General features: G+C 46.3%; 1 protein-coding gene across 3 annotated transcripts in view; it reads left to right on the forward strand.

Moving 5' to 3' along the window:
* Positions 1–22,448, forward strand: part of LOC139277488 (sodium- and chloride-dependent neutral and basic amino acid transporter B(0+)-like) — a 105,919-nt gene that overhangs the window by 25,505 nt on the left and 57,966 nt on the right. For all 3 annotated transcript variants that reach the window (XM_070895996.1, XM_070895998.1, XM_070895997.1), the window contains exon 4: positions 9,736–9,964. In XM_070895996.1, coding sequence (XP_070752097.1) covers positions 9,736–9,964 — 229 coding nt within the window. The remainder of the gene's footprint in view (positions 1–9,735; positions 9,965–22,448) is intronic.

Genomic DNA, 22,448 nt, shown 5'->3' on the forward strand with positions numbered 1-22,448 from the left:
ATAAATGTCTGAGTACTATCCCAAAGATGGATACACAAAGGCAGAGGGCTGCACCCAGATTTAGTTAAGCAACTTTACATATTCTGATGGAGAAAGTGAGAGAATGCAGAGAGGTCTTGTTCCCTGCTGATAGGTGCAAGAGACCGCCCAAAGACACCAAGAGGGCCTGATTGGAGATAGCAGAGGAGATCAACAGCAGTGATGTTGTCAGGATGACACGGATACAGTGCAAGAAACGATTCAATGATTGCATGAGGTCAGGAAAGATGAGTGCAATGCCATAATCACCTTTATGCTGAAGTGCCTGTCAACACATCCCCATCACTCTGCCTTCCCAAGCCTATTCCTGCACATCATTCCTCACACCAAGATACTTTCCAGGTCCACCCATCTCTCTCTATGGATATACTCGCATCCCCATCTGTCTAATCATCCCTGATGCTCACCCTCATCCTAATGCAATCATCGCAAGTAACATCACAGAAGGAGGCCATTTGGCATTATCACCTCACTTACTCATAGTCACCCTCTACAGGTGTAACCCATTCATTCCTTACACTCATTCCATCACTCTCACTCAAAGTTCTCTTCTTTCCTTCTTTGCAGGAGAAAAGAGCCCAGAAAACGCAGGAGAGGAAGAGAACCAGAGGTGGCCCTCTAGTATTCGCACAACTTACTCCAGCAGAGCAGTTGGTTCTAGAGATATCGAGTTGCAGAACTTCTGGCAGTGGGAGACGGAGACAGGGGGATGTCCCAGTAACCTGACAGAATTACTTTTCATGCAGCCACATGACATACAACAGTCACTCATGTGAGGACTGATGTCAGCAGCCAGTGAATTTTCAACATGTGCAGATACGCACACCTTGGTGTGTAACATAGAAACATAGCAAATAGGTGGAGGAGAAGGCCATTCAGCCCTTCGAGCCTGCACCGCCATTCAATAAGATCATGGCTGATCATTCCCTCAGTACCCCTTTCCTGTTTTCTCTCCATACCTCTTGATCCCCTTAGCCGTAAGGGCCATAATCTAATTCCCTCTTGAATATATCCAATGAACTGGCATCAACAACTCTCTGCGGCAGGGAATTCCACAGGTTAACAACTCTCTGATTGAAGAAGTTTTTCCTCATCTCAGTCCTAAATGGCCTACCTCTTATCCTAAGACTATGTCCCCTGGTTCTGGACCTCCCCAACATCAGGAACATTCTTCCCGCACTAATCTGTCCAGTCCCGTCAGAATCTTATACGTTTCTATGAGATCATTCTTCCCGCATCTAATCTGTCCAGTCCCGTCAGAATCTTATACGTTTCTATGAGATCCCCTCTCATCCTTCTAAACTCCAGTGAATAAAGGCCCAGTTGATCCAGTCTCTCCTCATATGACAATCCAGCCATCCCTGGAATTAGTCTGGTGAACCTTCACTTCACTCCCTCAATAGCAAGAACGTCCTTCCTCAGACTAGGAGACCAAAACTGAACATAATATTCCAGGTGAGGCCTCACTAAGGCCCTGTACAACTGCAATAAGACCTCCCTGCTCCTGTACTCAAATCCCCTAGCTATGAAGGCCAACATACCATTTGCCTTCTTTACCGCCTGCTGTACCTGCATGCCAACCTTCAATGACTGATGAACCATGACACCTAGGTCTCGTTGCACCTCCCTTTTTCCTAATCTGCCGCCAGTCAGATAATAGGCTGCCTTCGTGTTTTTGCTTCCAAAATGGATAACCTCACATTTATCCACATGGTACTGCATCTGCCATGCATTTGCCCACTCACCTAACCTGTCCAAGTCACCCTGCAGCCTCTTGGCATCCTCCTCACAGCTCACACTGCCACCCAGTTTAGTGTCATCTGCAAACTTGGAGATATTACACTCTATTCCTTCATCCAAATCGTTAATGTATATTGTAAAGAGCTGGGGTCCCAGCACTGAGCCCTGCAGCACTCCACTAGTCACTGCCTGCCATTCTGAAAAGGACCTGTTTATCCCGACTCTCTGCTTCCTGTCTGCCAACCAGTTCTCCATCCACTGTCTTTTGAAAGTCCAAATACACCACATCCACTGGTTCTCCCTTGTCCACTCTGCTAGTTACAGCCTCAAAAAATTCCAGAAGATTCGTCAGGCATGATTTCCCTTTCATAAATCCATGCTGACTTGGACCAATCCTGTCACTGCTTTCCAAATGCACTGCTATTTCATCCTTAATGATTGATTCCAACATTTTCCCCACTACTGATATCAGGCTAACCGGTCTATAATTACCCATTTTCTCTCTCCTTTTTTAAAAAGTGGTGCTACCCTCCAGTCCATAGGAACTGATCCAGAGTCAATAGACTGTTGGAAAATGATCACCAATGCATCCACTATTTCTATGGCCACTTCCTTAAGTACTCTGGGGTGCAGACTATCAGGCCCCAGGGATTTATCAGCCTTCAATCCCATCAATTTCCCGAACACAATTTCCCGCCAAATAAGGATATCCCTCAGTTCCTCCTCCTCACTAGACCCACTGTCCCCTAGTACATTCGGAAGGTTATTCGTGTCTTCCTTTGTGAAGACAGAACCAAAGTATTTGTTCAATTGGTCTGCCATTTCTTTGTTCCCCATTATAAATTCACCTGAATCCAACTGCAAGGGACCTACATTTGTCTTCACTAATCTTTTTCTCTTCACATATATTTATAGAAGCTTTAGCAGTCAGTTTTTATGTTCCCTGCAAGCTTCCTCCCGTACTCTATTTCCCCGTCTTAATTAAACCCTCAGTCCTCCTCTGTTGAATTCTAAATTTCTCCCAGTCCTCAAATTTGCTACTTTTTCTAGCCAATTTAAATGCCTCTTCCTTGGTTTTAACACGATCCTTAATTTCCCTTGTTAGTTGAGCCACCTTCCCCATTTATTTTTACTCCAGACAGGGATGTACAATTGCTGAAGTTCATCCATATGATCTTTAAATGTTTGCCATTGCTTATCCACCGTCAACCCTTTAAGTATCATTGCCAGTCTATTCTAGCCAATTCACGCCTCATACCGTCGAAGTTACCTTTCCTTAAGTTCAGGACCCTAGTTTCCGAATTAACTGTGTCATCTCCATCTTAATAAAGAATTCTACCATATTTTGGTCACTCTTCCCCAAGGGGTTCGCACAACAAGAATGCTAATTAGTCCCTTCTCATTACACATCACCCAGTCTAGGATGGCCAGCTCTCTAGTTGGTTCCTCGACATATTGGTCGAGAAAACCATCCCAAATACACTCCAGGAAATCCTCCTCCACCGCATTACTACCAGTTTGGTTAGCCCAATCAATATGTAGATTAAAGTTGCCCATGATAACTGCTGTACCTTTATTGCACGCATCCCTTATTTCTTGTTTGATGCTGTCCCCAACCTCACTACTACTGTTTGGTGGTCTGTACACAACTCCCACAAGCGTTTTCTGCCCTTTGGTATTCCACAGCTCCACTTCCACAGCTCCACCCATACCGATTCCACATCATCCAGGCTAATGTCCCTCTTTACAATTGCATTAATTTCCTCTTTAACCAGCAATGCCACCCCGCCTCCTTTTCCTCTCTGCCTATCCTTCCTAAATGTTGAATACCCTTGGATGTTGAGTTCCCAGCCTTGATCACCCTGGAGCCATGTCTCCGTGATGCCAATTACATCATATCCGTTAACTGCTGTCTGCGCAGTTAATTCGTCCACCTTATTCCGAATACTCCTCACATTGAGGCGCAGAGCCTTGTCTTTTTAACACACTTTGCCCCTTTAGAATTTTGCTGTAATGTGGCCCTTTTTGTTTTTTGCCTTGAGTTTCTCTGCCCTCCACTTATACTATTCTCCTTTCTATCTTTTGTTTCTGCCTCCATTTTATTTCCCTCTGTCTCCCTGCATAGGTTCCCATCCCCCTGCCATGTTTGTTCAACTCCTCCCCAACAGCACTAGCAAACACTCCCCCTAAGACATTGGTTCCGGTCCTGCCCAGGTTTGTACTGGTCCCACCTCCCCCCGCCCCCAGAACCGTTTCTAATATCCTAGGAATTTGAATCCCTCCCTTTTGCACCACTCCTCAAACCATGTATTCATCTGAGCTATCCTGCGATTTCTACTCTGACTAGCACGTGGCACTAGTAGCAATCCTGAGATTACAACTTTTGAGGTCCTACTTTTTAATTTAGCTCCTAGCTCCCTAAATTCATCTCTTAGGACGTCATCCTGTTTTTTACCTATATCATTGGTACCTATGTGCACCACGACAACTGGCTGTTCATCCTCCCTTTTCAGAATGTCCTGCAACCGCTCCGAGACATCCTTGACCCTTGGACCAGGAGGCAACATACCATCCTGGAGTCTCTGTTGCGGTCGCAGAAACGCCTATCTATTCCCCTTACAATCGAATCCCCTATCACTATAGCTCTTCCACTCTTTTTCCTGCCCTCCTGTGCAGCAGAGCCACCCATGGTGCCATGAACTTGGCTGCTGCTGTCCTCCCCTGATGAGTCATCCCCCTCAACAGTACCCAAAGCGGTATATCTGGTTTGCAGGGGAATGACCGCAGGGGACCTCTGCACTACCTTCCTTCCACTGCTCTTCCTGTTGGTCATCCATTTACTATCTGGCTGTGTACCCTTTACCTGCGGTGAGACCAACTCACTAAACGTGCTATTCACGTCATTCTCAGCATCGTGCATGCTCCAGAGTGAATGCATTCGCAGCTCCAGTGCCGCAATGCGGTCCGTCAGAAGCACACGTAGTCGTCAGGGACACCGGAAGCGTCCCTGACTTCTCACATAGTACAGGAGGAGCATAAAACATATCCAAGCTCTCCTGCCATGTCTTAACCCTTAGATTAACTTAATTTGGCAACAACAAGGCTAAAGGTTACTTACTGATAAAGAAAAAGAAGTAGAAAAACTACTTACCAATCACTTACCACCTTGGCTGTGACGTCACCTTTCGATTTCTTTCTATCTCTTTTTTGCCTCCCCACTGCAGCTGCACCGGCTGGGCTCCTCGACGCTGCCAGTGCTCCCTGCAACTGCTGAGCCTCTTGTAGGTCTCACCAACATCCCGCTCCGCCTCCTTGACGCTGCAGCTGCTCCCTGCAACTGCTGGGCCTCTTGTAGGCCTCACCAACGTCCCGCTCCACCTCCTCGACGCTGACGCTGCTCCCTGCAACTGCTGGGCCTCTTGTAGGCCTCACCAACGTCTCGCTCTGCCCCCTCGACGTTGCCGCTGCTCCCTGCAACTGCTGTAAGGTTGCAAAATTCATGGCAAAACCCCCCAGTGTTTGGACTCATTGGAAAGGAAATTTAATTTGGAACTATCAACCAGAAAGTTCAAAATCCTAAAGTGCGAAGAAACTACGAGTTTTCATCGATTTTGGGATTTTACAAGACAGATTGAGTCTGTGTGGGAAGGGCTGAAAACTAAAGAATAGCAATCCTTCAAAAGAAACCAGTTTTGATATTGAAACTGTCTGGGGTATTGAAGCTAAGCAAATTGTCTGGGGAATTGTGTAAACTCGAAAACCCTTCTCCTCAGGAGACATTAACATCGCAACAATCAACCCAGAGATAGCCAGCCATCACCCTGCGCAAGAAACCAATCCAGCATATACATAATGACAATGGCACATCCAGCACACATGGAAAACCCAGGCCTAGGCAGACATTGCAAATACCAAAGCTAATTTTTCCCCATCAAGAAACAAATTTAAAGGATCGACACATCCGAGACAGGTTAACATTAATGGGCCCGCCAAAATATGACAGAGATATCAAGCCTGCCAAAAATTAAACAAAGAATCGGGGTTGATTTGGTGCGAAGATTAGAACAGCTCCAAAAGTATAACCGAGGCCCTGTTTTAATGAATACTGGCAATGCATCAGAGGGAGAAAGGAGAAAGACCACCGCAACAGTTTTAACGAGCCTCTCCAGCCTCGACGACACTCCCGGGGCCACACTGCCCTGCTATCGAAGAAGAAGAAAGAACATCACCACGGCAGAGGAAACAGCCCCAGGAACTCCGGACATCGCCATCGCGGCAGCAACCGACCACAGTCAACGTGGTACCATCGAAAACACCGCGATCAACCAACTCCGAAACAAAACTCCTCAAAGAGGAAACCGAAGATTCGAAAGTTTCCACTCTACAATCTAGTCCTGACTATCAACAGGTGAAGCATTATTTAAAGAGACTTTTGAAACCTATTTCTAACAAAAGAAAGTGGGTACTCACCCCATAAGTCCAATACGCGCCCTACTGCATCAGCGGACACCACCCAACTGAAGACTACCCAGCGAGAAATCCTCTACGACGTTCGGGGTACAACAAGCAGAACCTACAGAGTCCAACGAACCCTGAAATCGCGAACCACCACCAACTGACAATAAAGGATTGGTGAGCATAGTCCCTGTTTGCCCTGGAGTTTAACCTAGTCAGAGTTAGGCATTGGGAGGTGGGGGGTGTATTATTTTCTGTAACTCGTTCGAATGTGTGATATAGTGTTCTTTATTTGAATGATTACAAGTTTGACATTGTACTTTCTTGTCTTTAATAAAATCAAAGTTCTTTGCACCAAAACAGTTGTCTCTTGCACTTTGTCACATCCCCCAAATAAATCCAAAGTCGAGAACCCAGGGAGTGGGAGCGATTCGAACCGCTCAGGAGGTCAGAGGTGAACCTGACACCACACACCACTCCCTACAGGTGAGACCTGTGTGAGATATAGTAGTATTGTCACCTGGTGTCTCATACTTCACAAGTGAGCAAGAGCAGATAGTGTTGACAGGGACAGCAGTGGAGACTCCTCGCTGAAGGGCACAGGACGCTGCAGGCTCTGCTCAGCTACATCTGGATGCTGAGCCTCAGGAGCCATCGAGAAAGTGGGTGATCTTGTAGAGGTAGCAACAATTGCATGAGGCTCTGGCAGCTTTTGCAGCTGCAATGTGTGCAAATGTCAAGAGAATGGAGAAGTCCATCTCCAATGTGAACACCACCATGTTGCAGGCGATGGCGACGAAAGGGTGGCCACCTGCATGAAGCAGCAAATACGCCAGTCACCTGAGTACATGCTTGCTGTGAACAACAAATGGCAGACTCTCATAGACCTCATCTCTAGGAGGGATATAAATATAAACTTGAGCCTTTATTGACCCACTGCTGTGCAGCAAAGAGCTCTCGAGCTCCTTGCTAGCAGGAAGTACGGCTAGCCCATGAGAGGGATGATGCTGAGAGGGAACATGGAAGTGGGGTCTCTTCTCAAAGCCCTCCCACTTCTCCCCCGTTGCCTCCCCCTCAGTCAGAGCCCCAGGTGCTTCCTCAGATCCCGATGGTCAAGTCTGCTCCTACACAGTTGCAGGAGGAACAGTCTTTCATGGGGCCCTCACATGCTCCAAAACCCAGAGGACTTCCACCAAAAGTGTTTAACGAGTCGCAGCAGGGAATGAGCCTGCCTCTACCTCTGCTGAAGCCATGGGGGGTTGCACTTCGTAGAACCACCTGGAAAGAAAAAAAACACAAAATTAAATGCACAAGGGTACGCACATGGGTGCATGAAAAAATGTTTGTGCTAAGTTTCAGTTATTTTAATGACACAGATTAATGTATTTCTTTGTACCACTTTCCAGTCTTGACCATTTTTGCCTGCTACCTTGGAAGTGACTTTGTCACTTGGAGTGAATGGTGAGACACTACTTAACCTCGATCATTCAGGGTTTCGGTGAAAGGAATGGATTGGTCATTGTAGTGTGCTTAATGGTGTTGTTGGATGGGGATGTTAGTACAGTATGTGGCAGCCATATGGGTGCATTGGAGCAAGTTAAGTAAATCTGGCCATGATGAGGCTATCCCGGGCAGCAATGTGGATGGTGCTGGTGCCATTTCCAACTCGGGTTCCTCTTGCTCATCTTCCACCTGTTCCTTTTCCTCCTCCTCCTCTGAAGAGGCTGTGTGCTTTGTGGCTTGTTCCTCGTGGAACTCCAATTATTGCTATGTTGTGCAGAGCGCAGCAAACGACGATGATTCTGGAGACCCTGGCTAGTAGGTACTGAAGATGCCTTAAATATCTGCTGCAGATCCCTGGAAGGAGCCTGAGGAGAAGTTGAGGGCAGCCACTGGTAAGGCATAGCTACTAGGTCCTCTGGGCAGCAGGTTTTGATCCAGCAAGCTACAAATATGTGACAACCTGGTGTGATAGCCTGAGCCCCTGAAGCACTGCTGCATATTGAGGAAGCTCATATACTTCCTGTATACCTTGTGTTGGGTGTAAAGCCTCTGGCCACTGCAGCACTGTGGAGCCACCCCCTCTTGTGGAGCATCAAGTAATTGAGGAGAAGACTGCTGGTGGAGGGGCTCATTTTGGTCTGATTCTGAGGACCAAGGTGAGATAGTATAAGTGGCACTCATGCTGATGTAATAGATGGCAGGTACAGTGGAGATCAGAGGGCCAATCACTCAACATTGTGATAGTGAGTAGCACTGTGGTGAGAGTGGCTTCCGAGGTTGCGGAAATTACCTGCAAACTGCTGACACCTAATTCTGTGAACAAAATGGAGTCAGCAAGAGCCTTTCCATGAGGCAAGTAATGAGGTATAATGTGAGAGTATATATGTGCTTTTCCCAGTTCTCCATGAATGAACTCTCACAATGGAGACTGAACCTCCACCTCCCCTTCACAGGCGAGGTTCCCGAGCTGCGTGAATCCTGTGCACCTGCAGTTAAAGTCAAAAGCTGGTATTTAAAACCCTCCTTGAGGGTCTCTCAACAAACAAGAATAAAGTCGCTTGCATCTGCTGTGATGTTCCTCCAAATGTGCCCGAGTTAAATGCGCGAGGCGGCAGGGTGATGGCCGGTTCCTGCCTTGCTGGCAATTTCGAGGATTTTTACTACTGATCCACCCCCAAACCCGCATGCTGGACAACAGGACAATTGCAGCCAATATATTAGGTTGAAGGTGACTTTTGGGGTCTATTGAGAATGGGTTGTGTAGAAATTGAGACCAGAATCAGTATATAGTATGTGGGAGGAAGAGGGTTGGAAAGAAGGTGTGGCTTGGGATTTCAAACGAGAGCAGCTAATCTGGGACCTGGATAGACTCTGGAGAGACTAGGTTGAGAACTGATGGTGTCTCGGGCTTGGGATAGCCTGTGTGATGAGGTTTGGGAACACTCGGGGAGCGCTGTGGGAACAGAAACCAGTGCAAAGATGATCGATGAGAGGTGGGGGAAAGGAAGCAGAGAATCAAAGGACTGGAAGCAAATATAGTGTGACTGTGTCTGTCTTTCTTCTCTATCACTATCTTTATTAGAATACTGTGTGCCTGCTGCAATTAAGAAATTGAACCACACTTAAAGTATGCTGAAAATAAAATATCTAAGCTTTCTGTTCTAAGCATTTGCAGCAATAATAGGCTGAGAACGAATGCTGATCTTGTTATTTAGACAAGACATCAGGGAAGGCGGGGAAGTGGAGTTGAGGCCAGGATCAGATCAGCCTTGATCTTATTGAATGGCGGAGCAGGCTCCAGGGGCCAAATGGTCTACTCCTACAACTATTCCTTATGTTCTTACATCAATGATCAGAGGTAGTTTCATTCAGGATGAATGAACTGTGCTATTAATCCATTCCTTTATTATTAATTGTTAAAATAATTTGACTTGATGTATAGGAAAGAGTGCAACTAAGATGTTCCACTTCTAATTTATTGTATCTTGCATTCATCAGGTTTGGAAAGATGCTGCTACACAAATATTCTATTCTACCTCAGTGGCCTTTGGGGGCATAACTGGACTATCATCTTACAACAGATTCAACAACAACTGTTACAGAGATGCAATCATTATCACTCTTGTTAATTGCTCTACAAGTGTGTTTGCTGGATTTGCCACCTTCGCCATTCTTGGGCACATAGCTTATGAACTACAGAAGTCTGTTAGTGAAGTTGCAACTTCAGGTATCTTTCAGAATCAACATACTGGGTTGAATTTCCTCAAGTGTTCTCCTACTTGACCGTTGCAGCAGTAAGGGTGTGGAAATCTTTTTGTGGAATAGGTATTTGCATATCCAAACCTGAGCATTTTTTCTTGTTTTGTACTAAGCCGTCAGATGCTGTAAATGTTTCTGTCACTTCACATATTCTTTCTTTTGAACCTGGTGTTATTCGAGATGCTTTTCCTGAGATTAGCACCTTAGCTGTACTTGACCGGAAGGCACAGGACACTAGAAATATGAACAGGGACTGGTAAAACAAAGTCTCTGCTCCAATAGCACTGAATCTTCTGATATGATCTCTACAGGCCCCCATACTTCTGTGCCTGACTGAAGCACTGCAATGTAAATTAATCACTTTTGTTGTGTTCGTTACATTAACACAATGTAGAACCTGGTTTCCTGTTCCAGCACCAGACATAAGCCAATCGGCAAGGTGCCCCCATAAAAAGAAGGCACTCTGAATTTTCAGAGTTGCTTGTGGACTGGGAAACCAGAGTCATTCGGAATTGCAGCCAATATGGGTTCTTGAAGTGGATGTCTTTCCATTGCAACTTGCTGGTTTTCTTTGAGGATGTGACAAACAATCTTGATTGGGATAAGGTTGTGGTGGCAGTAATTGGCAGTAAGGATGTGGCCTTTGATACACAGAAACACAGACAATAGGCGCAGGAGTAGGCGATTCGGCTCTTCGAGCCTGCACAAGCATTCAATAAGATCATGACTGATCATTTACCTCTACCCCTTTCCTGCTTTCTCTCCATACCCCTTGATCCCTTTAGCCGTAAGGGCCATATCTAACTCCCACTTGAATATATCCAATGAACTGGCATCAAAAACTCTCTGCGGTAGGGAATGCCACAGGTTAACAACTCGCTGAGTGAAGAAGTTTCTCCTCATCTCAGTCTTAAATGGCTTACCCCTTATCCTTAGACTGTGTCCCCTGGTTCTGGACTTCTCCAACATCGGGAACATTCTTCCCGCATCTAACCTGTCCAGTCCCGTCAGAATTTTAGATGTTTCTATGCGATCCCCTCTCATCCTTCTAAATTCCAGTCAATAAAGGCCCAGTCTATCCAGTCTCTCCTCATATGTCAGTCTAAACATCCCGGGAATCAGTCTGGTGAACCTTCGCTGCACTCCCTCAATAGCAAGAATGTCCTTCCTCAGATTAGGAGACCAAAACTGTACACAATATTTCAGGTGTGGCCTCACCAAGGCCCTGTACAACTGTAGCAATACCTCCCTGCCCCTGTTCTCAAATCCCCTCGCTATGAAGGCCAACATGCCATTTGCCTTCTTCACCGCCTGCTGTACCTGCATGCCAACTTTCAATGACTGATGTACCATGACACCCAGGTCTCGTTGCACCTCCCCTTTTCCTAATTTGCCACCATTCAGATAATATTCTGCCTTTGTGTTTTTTCCCCCAAAGTGGATAACCTCACATTGATCCACATTATACTGCATCTGCCATGCATTTGCCCACTCACCTAACCTGTCCAAGCCATCCTGCGCCTCTTAGTGTCCTCCTCGCAGCTCACACCACCACCAAGTTTAGTGTCATCTGCAAACTTGGAGATATTACACTCAATTCCTTCATCTAAATCATTAATGTATATTGTGAATGGCTGGGGTCCCAGCACTGAGCCCTGCGGCACCCCACTAGTCACTGCCTGCCATTCTGAAAAGGACCCGTTTATCCCGACTCTCTGCTTCCTGTCTGCCAACCAGTTCTCTATCCACATCAGTACATTACCACCAATACCATGTGATTTAATTTTTCACACCAATCTCTTGTGTGGGACCTTGTCAAAAGCCTTTTGAAAGTCCAAAGACACCACATCCACTGGTTCTCCCTTGATCACTCTACTAATTACATCCTCAAAAAATTCCAGATTTGTCAAGCATGATTTCCCTTTTATAGAAACATAGAAAATAGGTGCAGGAGTAGGCCATTCGGCCCTTCGAGCCTGCACCGCCATTCAATGAGTTCATGGCTGAACATGCAATTTCAGTACCCCATTCCTGCTTTCTCGCCATACCCCTTGATCCCCCTAGTAGTAAGGACTTCATCTAACTCATTTCTGAATATATTTAGAGAATTGGCCTCAACAACTTCCTGTCGTAGAGAATTCCACAGGTTCACCACTCTTTGAGTGAAGAGGTTTCTCCTCATCTCGGTCCTAAATGGCTTACCCCTTATCCTTCGACTGTGACCCCTGGTTCTGGACTTCCCCAACATTGGGAACATTCTTCCTGCATCTAACCTGTCTAAACCCATCAGAATTTTAAACGTTTCTATGAGATCCCCTCTCATTCTTCTGAACTCCAGTGAATACAAGCCCAGTTGATCCAGTCTTTCTTGATATGTCAGTCCCACCATCCCAGGAATCAGTCTGGTGAACCTTCGCTTCACTCTCTCAATAGCAAGAATGTCCTTCCTCAAGTTAGGAGACCAAAACTGTACACAATACTCCAGGTGTGGCCTCACCAAGGCCCTGTACAACTGTAGTAACACCTCCCTGCCCCTGTACTCAAATCCCCTCGCTGTGAAGGCCCACATGCCATTTGCTTACTTAACCGCCTGCTGTACCTGCATGCCAACCTTCAATGACTGATGTACCATGACACCCAGGTCTCGTTGCACCTCCCCTTTTCCTAATCTGTCACCATTCAGATAATAGTCTGTCTCTCGGATTTTACCACCAAAGTGGATAACCTCACATTTATCCACATTAAACTTCATCTGCCATGCCTTTGCCCATTCACCTAACCTATCCAAATCACTCTGCAGCCTCATAGCATCCTCCTCGCAGCTCACACTGCCACTCAACTTAGTGTCATCTGCAAATTTGGAGATACTACATTTAATCCCCTCGTCTAAATCATTAATGTACAATGGTAAACAGCTGGGGCCCAGCACAGAACCTTGCGGTACCCCACTAGTCACTGCCTGCCATTCTGAAAAGTGCCCATTTACTCCTACTCTTTGCTTCCTGTCTGCCAACCAGTTCTCAATCCACGTCAGCACACTACCCCCAATCCCATGTGCTTTAACTTTGCACATTAACCTCTTGTGTGGAGATTCATGCTGACTTGGACCAATCCTGTCACTGCTTTCCAAATGCGCTGCTATTTCATTTCTAATAATTGATTCCAACATTTTCCCCACTACTGATGTCAAGCTTAATGGTGTATAATTACCCATTTTCTCTCTCCCTCCTTTTAAAAAGTGATGTTACAGTAACTACCTTCCATAGGAACTGATCCAGAGTCGACAGACTGTTGGAAAATGATCACCAATACATCCACTATTTCTAGGGTCACTTCCTTAAGTACTCTGGGATGCAGACTATCAGGCCCCGGGGATTTGTTGGCCTTCAATCCCATCAATTTCCCGAACACAATTTCCTGCCTGATAAGGATATCCTTCAGTTCCTTCTTCTCACTAGACCCTTGGTCCCCTAGTACTTCCGGAAGGTTATTTGTGTCTTCCTTCGTGAAGACAGAACCAAAGTATTTAAACTGGTCTGCCATTTCTTTGTTCCCCATTATAAATTCATCTGAATCTGACTGCAAGGGACCTATGTTTGTCTTCACTAATCTTTTTCTCCACATATCTATAGAAGCTTTTGCAGTCAGTTTTTATTTTCCCGGCAAGCTTCGTCTCATATTCTATTCTCCCTCTCCTAATTAAACTCTTCGTCCTCCCCTACTGTATTCTAAATTTCTCCCAGTCCTCAGGTTTGCTGCTTTTTCTGGCCAATTTCTAAGCCTCTTATTTGGATTTAACACTATCCTTAATTTCCCTAGTTAGCCACGGATGAGCCACCTTCCCCGTTTTATTTTTACTCCAGACAGGGATGTACAATTGTTGAAGTTCATCCATGTGATCTTTAATTGTTTGCCATTGCCTATTCACCGTCAACCCTTTAAGTATCAATTGCCAGTCTATTCTAGCCAATTCACATCTCGTACCATCGAAGTTATCTTTCCTTAAGTTCAGGACCCTAGTTTCTGAATTAACTGTGTCACTCTCCATCTTAATAAAGAATTCTACCATATTATGGTCACTCTTCCCCAAGGGGCCTTGCTCAACAAAATTGCTAATTAGTCCTTTCTCATTACACATCACCCAGTCTAGGATGGCCAGCCCTCTAGTTAGTTCTTCGACATATTGGTCTCTCAAACCATCCCTAATACACTCCTGGAAATCCTCCTCCGCCGTATTGCTACCACTTTGGTTAGCCCAATCTATAAGTAGGTTAAAGTCGCCATGATAACTGCTGTACCTTGATTGCATCCCTAATTTCTTGTCCCCAGCCTCACTGCTACTGTTTGGTGGTCTGTACACAACTCCCACTCGTGTTTTCTGCCCTTTGGAATTCTGCAGCTCCACCCATACAGATTCCACATCATCCAAGCTAATGTCCTTCCTTACTATTGCGTTAATTTCCTCTTTAACCAGCAACGCTACACCACCTCCTTTCCTTTCCGTCTATCCTTCCTGAATGTTGAATACCCCTAGATGTTGAGTTCCCAGCCTTGGTCACCCTAGAGCCATGTCTCATGCCAATTATATCATATTTATTAATTGCTACCGGTGCAGTTAATTCGTCCACCTTTTAACGAATACTCCTCGCATTGAGGCACAGCGTTGCCCTTTTAGAATTTTGCTGTAATGTGGCCCTTTTTGATTTTTGCCTTGGGTTTCTCTGCCCTCCACTTTCACTTTTCTTCTTTCTATCTTTTGCTTCTGCCTCCATTCTACTTCCCTCTCCCTCCCTGCATGGGTTCCCATCCCCCTGCCATAGAATAGGATGTCCTGCTATGGGAAAAGCAGTAGTTAGGAACTAAATATAAAAAACGGCACCTCACGGATGGTGATCTCGGGATTACTTCTTGAGTCACATGCCAATTGACATTGAGTCAGCCAGATCAGCAAGATGAATACATGGCAGTGGGACACTGACTGCAGTACTGGGACAGGCTGGGCGGGTTGCACCTGAATCCGGGTGGAACACCGCGGTGTCCTAGCGGAAATGATAATTAGGCCTGTCGATAGGACATTAAATTAGCAAGACGGGAGTGGCTGGCGGGAGTGAGGGGGAGGGATCTGGTGAAAACAGCACATGTCTGAAGATCAAAAAAAAAATAGGAGATGAGAGTAACGGTCAGAGAACAAATGCAGCTATAAAACATAAGTGAGGGGATAAATAAAGTGAGGGGAACAATGAATAAAAATGAACCTAAATACCTGTACAGCAATGTGTACAGCATCTGAAACAAAACGGGGGGACTGGAGGAATACTTCGGAGTGAGGGGTCAAGTGTAGTCAGAATCCTGTTCTTCTTAGGCAGTACCTCGAGTCGCGGATGACTTGCTTCCACAATAACATGAGTTCTCAGGTGACTGAGTCCGATGCGGGATCTACAGTCTCTATCACAGGTGGGGCAGTTGGTGGTTGGGGAGCTTGATTTGTCATATGCTCCTTCCGCTGTTTGTACTTGGCTTCCGCGTGCTCCTGTCGAAGACACTCGAAGTGTTCAGTGCCTTCTTGGATGCTTCTCCACTTTGAGCGGTCTTGGGCCAGGGATTCCCAAGAGTCAGTGGGGATGTTACATTTTTTTCAAGCAAGGCCACGAGAGATGGCAAGTTGGCTGTGAATATGGGTTGAGGATGTCACATGAAGGGAGCGATTAAGGGAGAACAGGAGGGTAGAGAACCAGAGGAGAGAGAACATGATGAATTGAGATTGAGGTTGAAATCACCGAGAATGAGAAGTCGCTCAGTGCAGAGGCTGAGGGAGGAAAGCAGTGAGGATATATCTGATAAAATTTTGATCATACTTGGGTGGGTGGTAGAGATGAGAATTTTAAATGAGAGGTAAGAGGAGTGGAATAAGGTGAGATGTTCAAAGGAGGAGAAAGTAACGGCAGAGCAGGGGGACAGACCGAGGCAAAATTTGTTGATGACAACGCCACCACGGCAGTCTGGTCGGGGCAAATGGTGGAAGGTATAGCAGGCGGGGAGGCTTCATTTAAAGGTAATGTGTCATCATCCCTGAGCCAGCACTGATCCCTGTGGCACCCCACTAGTTATAGTTTGCCAACCTGAAAATGACCCATTTATCCCGACTCTCTGTTTTCTGTTAGTTAGCCAATTCTCTATCCAAGCTAATACATTGCCCCCAACCCTGTGAGCTCTTATCTTGTGCAGTAACCTTTAAGTGGCACCTTATCGAATGCTTTCTAGAAATCCAAATACACGACATCTACTGGTTTCCCTTTATCCACCCTGCTCATTACATCCTCTAAGATCTCGAGCAAATTTGTCAAACATGACTTCCCTTTCATAAAAGCATGCTGACTCTGCTTGACTGCATTATGTGTTTCTAAATGTCCTGCTACTACTTCCTTTAATGATGGACTCGAGCATGTTCCCAATGACCGATGTTAGGCTAACTAGTCTATAGTTTCCTGCTTTGTGTCTCCTTTCTTTCTTAAATAGGGGCGTTACATTTGCGGTTTTTAATCCGCTGGGACCTCTCCAGAATCCAGAAAATATTTGTTGATTACAACCAATTCATGCATTATCTCTGCAGCCACCCTTTTTAAGACCCTAGGATGTAGTCCATCAGGTCCAGGGGACTTTTCCACCTTTAGTCCCATTAGTTTGCCTAGTACTTTTTCTCTAGTGATAGTGATTGTTTTAACTCCCCCCACCCCGCAATAGCCCTTTGATTATCAATTATTGGGATGCTTTTAGTGTCTTCTGCTGTGAAAACCGATACAAAATATTTGTTCATAGTTTCCACCATTTCTCTGTTTCCGATTATTAATTGCCCTGTCTCATCCTCTAAAGGACCAATGCTTACTTTAGGTACTCGCTTCCTTTTTATATTCCTGTAGAAGCTCTAACTGTCTTGCTAGTTTACTCTCATAAGCTAGCTTCTCTCTTTTTTAATCATCATTTGCTGGTTTCTAAAAATTTCCCAATCCTCTGGCCTTCCAATGTTCTTCACAACATTATTTTAATTTACTTCCTTAGTTAGCCACGGATGGTTCATCCTTCTCTAAGTCTTTCTTTCTCACTGGAATATATCTTTGCTGAGAGTTATGAAATATCTCCTTAAATGTTTGCCACTGCTTTTCTACAGTCTTACCCTTTAATATATTTTCCCAGTCCACTTAATCCAGCTCTAACTCATACCTTTGTAGTTACCTTTATTTTAGTTCAGGACACTAGTTTGAGGACTAGCTTTCTCGCCCTCAAACTGAATTTGAAATTCTACCATGCTATGATCATTCTTCCCAAGCAGATCCTTCACTATGAGATCATTCATTAATTTGGCCTCGTTACACATTACCAGATCTAAAATAGTTTTCTCCCTGGTTGGTTTCACAACATATTGTTCCAAGAAACCATCCCGCACACACTCAATGAACTCTTCCTCCAGTCTACCTTTGCCAATTTGATTTGTCCAATCAATATGAAGATTAAAATCGCCCATGATTATTGCCATACCTTTCTTACAATCCTCTTGATTTATACTCTGTCCTACAATGTGGCTACTGTTTGGAGCCCTGTACAACCACTCCCATGAGTGACTTCCTACCCTTAATGGCCCCAAATTTCGTCCCGCGGCGAAAACGGCACACCTCCGAGCTGGGCGCCTGTTTTTCGCGCCGAAAACTGCGCCTAAAAAAAAGTCCGATATTCTCGAGCTCCTTGGAGTTCAATGTCTGCTTGGCGCGGCGCGCTCTTCGCAGCAGGGGGCGGAGCCTAACACTCGTGCCGATTTTCTAAGTAGCAGGGGGCGGGTACAATTTAAATTAGCCTTCGTGGTGCCGGCAACCCTGCGCGTGCGCGTTGGAGCGTGCGCACACGCGCAGTCTCACACAAACATTGGCACTCGGCCATTTTTAAAAATACTGCAGAAAAAGTGAAGATTTGTTTCTTGAACCCCTGCAAAAGCTTGTAATTTAATTTTTTTTGATATTTCTGTGTGTGAGGGAGTGCTTTTAGCAGCACTGCTGAATAAATCACCTGCTGAAATCAGTGAGTTCAGCTTTTCACTGCTAAACTTGCAGAACCGGTGCTGCATTGGTGCATGCAAATTAAGGACTGTGTTTGGAGAAATAAGAGTGCCAATTCAACTTTGCAATAATACGTGGGCCCCAAGGTTCCACATGATTTGCTCCTGATTTTTAGGAGCAACTGGTGTAGAACGGAGTATCTTAGAAATCGGAATTCTCGTCATTTAGTTTGCTCCAGTTCTAGTCAGTTAGAACAGTTTCACTTTGGAACAGAATTTTTTTTTCAAAAGGGGGCGTGTCCGGCCACTTTCACGAAACTTTGAAATCAGGCGTGTGAAAACTTACTCCAAACTAACTTAGAATGGAGTAAGTGAAGATTTTTGTACGCTCGAAAAAACCTTGTCTACACTTTAGAAAATCAGGCGTAGGTTACAAATCAGGCGTAAGGAATGGTGGGGGGGGGTTGTTTAAAGGAAAGTTTACAAACATTAAACACTTTAGTTTTACAAATAAAAAGCCATCATCAATAATAAATGATAAATACATCAATAAATCAATCAAAAAAAATTAATAAGAAATAATTTTTTTTTTTAAATCAATAAATAAAACGTTTTCTACTTACCGACTGCAGCACCGGGAGCCCTCCAACAGCGTGCTGGGATGCCCCCTCCCCCCCCCCCCCCCCAGTGTGTCTCTGTCAGTGTCTCTATCTCTCTGTCTATCTGTGTGTCTCTCATTCTCTGTCAGTGTCTGTGTTTCTGACAGCGAGGGGAGGGGGAGGAGAGGGGTAGAGGGAGAGAGGGGGGGAGCAGAGGGAGGGAAGGGGGAGGGATGGGGAGAAGGGGGGGAGAAAGGAGATTGGGGGGTGTGGGGGAAGGAGATTGGGGGGTGGGGAGGAAGGAGATTTGGAGGTGGGAAGGAGATTGGGGGGGTGGGGGGAAAGGGGAAGGAGATTGGGGGGGTGGGGGGAAAGGGGAAGGAGATTGGGGGGGGAAGGGGAAGGGAGGCTGGCCGGGCCTAAGACTTAGGGCAGGGCCCATCCCCAGCACCAGATTTACAGGTAGGTGGCGTTGGGTCGGGTCGGGGGGGTGGTGGGAGGGAGGTCGGTTCGGTTCGGGTTGGGGGGAGGGAGGGAGAGGGAGGTCAGGTCAGGGGGAGGGAGGTCAGGTTGGATCCAGTCCGGATGCGGTGGGGTGGGGAGCGGGTGTCGGGTCCAGGTGGAGGGGGGGGGGAGGAGTGGGTGTCCGGTCCGGGAGCGGGTGTCGGGTCTGGTCCGGGGGCGGGAAGCGGGAGTCGAGTCCGGAGGCGGGGGGCGGGAAGTGGGAGTCGAGCCGGGTCGGGAGGAAGCAGGAGCTGACCGTGGAAGGAGCCTTATTCACGCAGCCCCAGTGAGGCCATTCGGCCAGGGCTAGGGGCTGCGTGCTTCGGGCCCCTCCCACACAGTTTTGGGCGCCTGGAGTTACTGCACTTGCGTGCCCACTGTAGCGCGCATGTGCAGAGATCCCGGCACTGTTTTCAGCGCAGGGACCTGGCTCCGCACCCGACAGCTCCTGCTGCGCTGCACCGAGGGCCAGAGGACCTGCAAGGAGGTGGAGAATACGGTTTTTTTAGGCGCACTTTGTGGCGCGAAAAACAGGCGTCCAGGTCGGGACTGCGCCGTTCTAGGTGCGGCTCGAAACTTGGTCCTGTGGTGTTGACAATGCAGCACCCATTCTGCAAATTTAAATATAAAACTGTCGATGTGGCTGCCTCTCCCTGTCCAAATGGCCTCAGTCCCCCTCACAGCTCGAAGGCTGCTGCTGTATTTTCGGCTGCCATCGAGCCACTGACGCCGCCCCTAAAGCGTGGCTGAATGGCCTCAAGCACCATAAAGAGCTGCGTGTGTCAGGTGTTGATTCTTCAGCTGCCGGCCAGCCACTGACGCCGCTGATATCCTATGGCCAAATGGCCTCACGTCGGTCCGCTGCTGATTCTTCGGCTGCCGGCCAGCCAGCCACTGACACCGCTGACATCTCATGGTCGAATGGCCTCGGGTCCGTCCGGTGCTGCTTCTTCGCGGCCAGCCACGAAGAGAATGAAGGCCTGCCTCAAGCACTGCAGCTCAGCTCGAAGCTTGCTGCCGCCGCTGCCATCGAGACACTGACTCCACACCGCTGCCTGTCTCCAACATGAAAGGCCTGCCTGAAGCACTTTCACACAGGTAGGAAGATGGTTTATTTAATCTTTTCTTTGCTTATAAATTTTTATTCAGATTGGATTTATTTGTATAAGTATAACTAAGGATTGATTGTAGAATTTAATGACTTCCCTTCCCCCCCCCCACCTCGTTCCCTACGCCTAATTTGTAACCTACGCCTGATTTTCTAAAGTGTAGACAAGGTTTTTTCGAGCGTACAAAAATCTTCACTTACTCCATTCTAAGTTAGTTTGGAGTAAGTTTTCACTCACGAAACTTTGAAATCAGGCGCAAGTGGCCGGACACGCCCCCTTTTGAAAAGAAAATTCTGTTCCAAAGTGAAACTGTTCTAACTGACTAGAACTGGAGCAAACTAAATGTGGAGAATTCCGATTTCTAAGATACTCCGTTCTACACCAGTTGCTCCTAAAAATCAGGAGCAAATCATGTGGAAACTTGGTGCCATTATTTCTTATCTCCACCCAAACTGATTCTACATCTTGATCTTCTGAGCTAATATCATTTCTCACTGCAGCACTAATCTCATCCTTTATTAACAGAGCGACCCCACTTCCTTTACCTTTCTGCCTATCCTTATAAAATGGCAAATACCCCTGACTATTCAGTTCCCCTCCTTGGTCACCTTGTCACCACCTGTAATGGCAATCAGATCAAACCCATTTAGTTCTACTTGTGCCATTAACTCATCTGTATTGTTAAAAAGGCTGCGTGGGTTCAGATATAGAGCTTTCAATTTTGTCTTACGTGTATACGTTCTGTCCCTTCCTGTCACACTCTGGTTATCATTACCGTGCACTTTTGTCTTCTCCTTCCTCTTTTTACATTTCCGTTCATCGGATCTCTTCCCCACCATCCCCCGTCCCCCACCTCCCACTATTTAGTTTCAAGTGCTATATTCAGCCCGAGTTATTCGATTCGCCAGTACTCTGGCCCCAGCCTGGTTCAAGTGAAGCCCGTCCCAACAGAACAGCTCACTCTTACCCCAGTACTCGTGCCAGTGCCCCATGAATTGAAACCCATTTCTCCCACATCAATCTTTGAGCCACGCGTTTATCTCTCTGATCTTTGTAAATTTGCTCGCGGCTCAGGTAGTAATCCACAGATTATTACCTTTGTGGTTCTGATTTTTAATTTAGTCCTAGATGTTCATACTCCCTCAGCAGAACTTCTTTCTTTGTCCTATCTATGTCATTGGTACCTACGTGGGCCACGACAACTGGATCTTTCCAAAGCAGAGGAGATGACCTTAACCCTGGCACCGGGCAGGCAACACAGCTTTCGGGGCTCACGCTCTCAGCTGAAGAGAACAGTATCTATCCCCCTAACTATACTGTCCCCTACCACTACTACATTTCTTTTTATTCCCCTCACTTGAATGGCCCCCTCTACCACGGTGCTGTGGTCAGTTTGCTCATCCTCCCTGCTGTACCTGCACTTGTCCAAACAGGGAGCAACAATCTCATACCTGTTGGACAAGTGCAAGGGCTAAGGCTCCTCCACTGCTTCATCCTGGGTCCCCATACCTGCCTCATTCGGAGTCAGAACCCTCCTGTTTCTGACCACGGTCCAAATTTGAATTAATTAATCAAAGGGGTCTGACTGCCTCCTGGAACACAGATCTAGGTAACTCTCCCCCTCCCTGATGTGTCACTGTGTCTACAGGTCGGACTCTAGTTCATCAATATGGAGCCGAAGTTCCTCGAGCTGCAGACACTTACTGCAGATGTGGTCACCATGGACTTCAATAGGGTCAACCAGCTCCCACATGCAGCAGCAGTAACGCACCACCTGCCCTGCCATCTCTAATGTATTTAATTAATTATGTTTTCATATTTTGAAAGTTTAGATTTTTAATCCCAGCTCTTAGCTTAAACCAATGCCCAAGAAAAAGAAAGAAATATAGACCAACCAATCACTTCCCTGCTTTCATGTGATGTCAAACGTTCAATATTTTTATTCCTTATTCTCTCAGGTCAGTTGGTGCTGGTTGGGCTGACTCTCACTGCTCCGGCTGACTCAGGCTGCTTTTATCTCCCGATCGGCTGGTGTGTTCTCACACTGGTTGGGATACTTTCAAAGAGGTAGAGATCCACAAGGTAGCAAATCAGCCCTTGTATCTCAGTTGATATGGACACAGTAGGTGCAGAGTTCTGATTTTTTGTAGTTAATGCAATATAATTTCTGTTGTTTCCTAAGTCTTCTCATCCCAT

Source organism: Pristiophorus japonicus, chromosome 12 (genome assembly GCF_044704955.1).
Source record: "Pristiophorus japonicus isolate sPriJap1 chromosome 12, sPriJap1.hap1, whole genome shotgun sequence".
NCBI classification, from domain to species: domain Eukaryota; kingdom Metazoa; phylum Chordata; class Chondrichthyes; family Pristiophoridae; genus Pristiophorus; species Pristiophorus japonicus.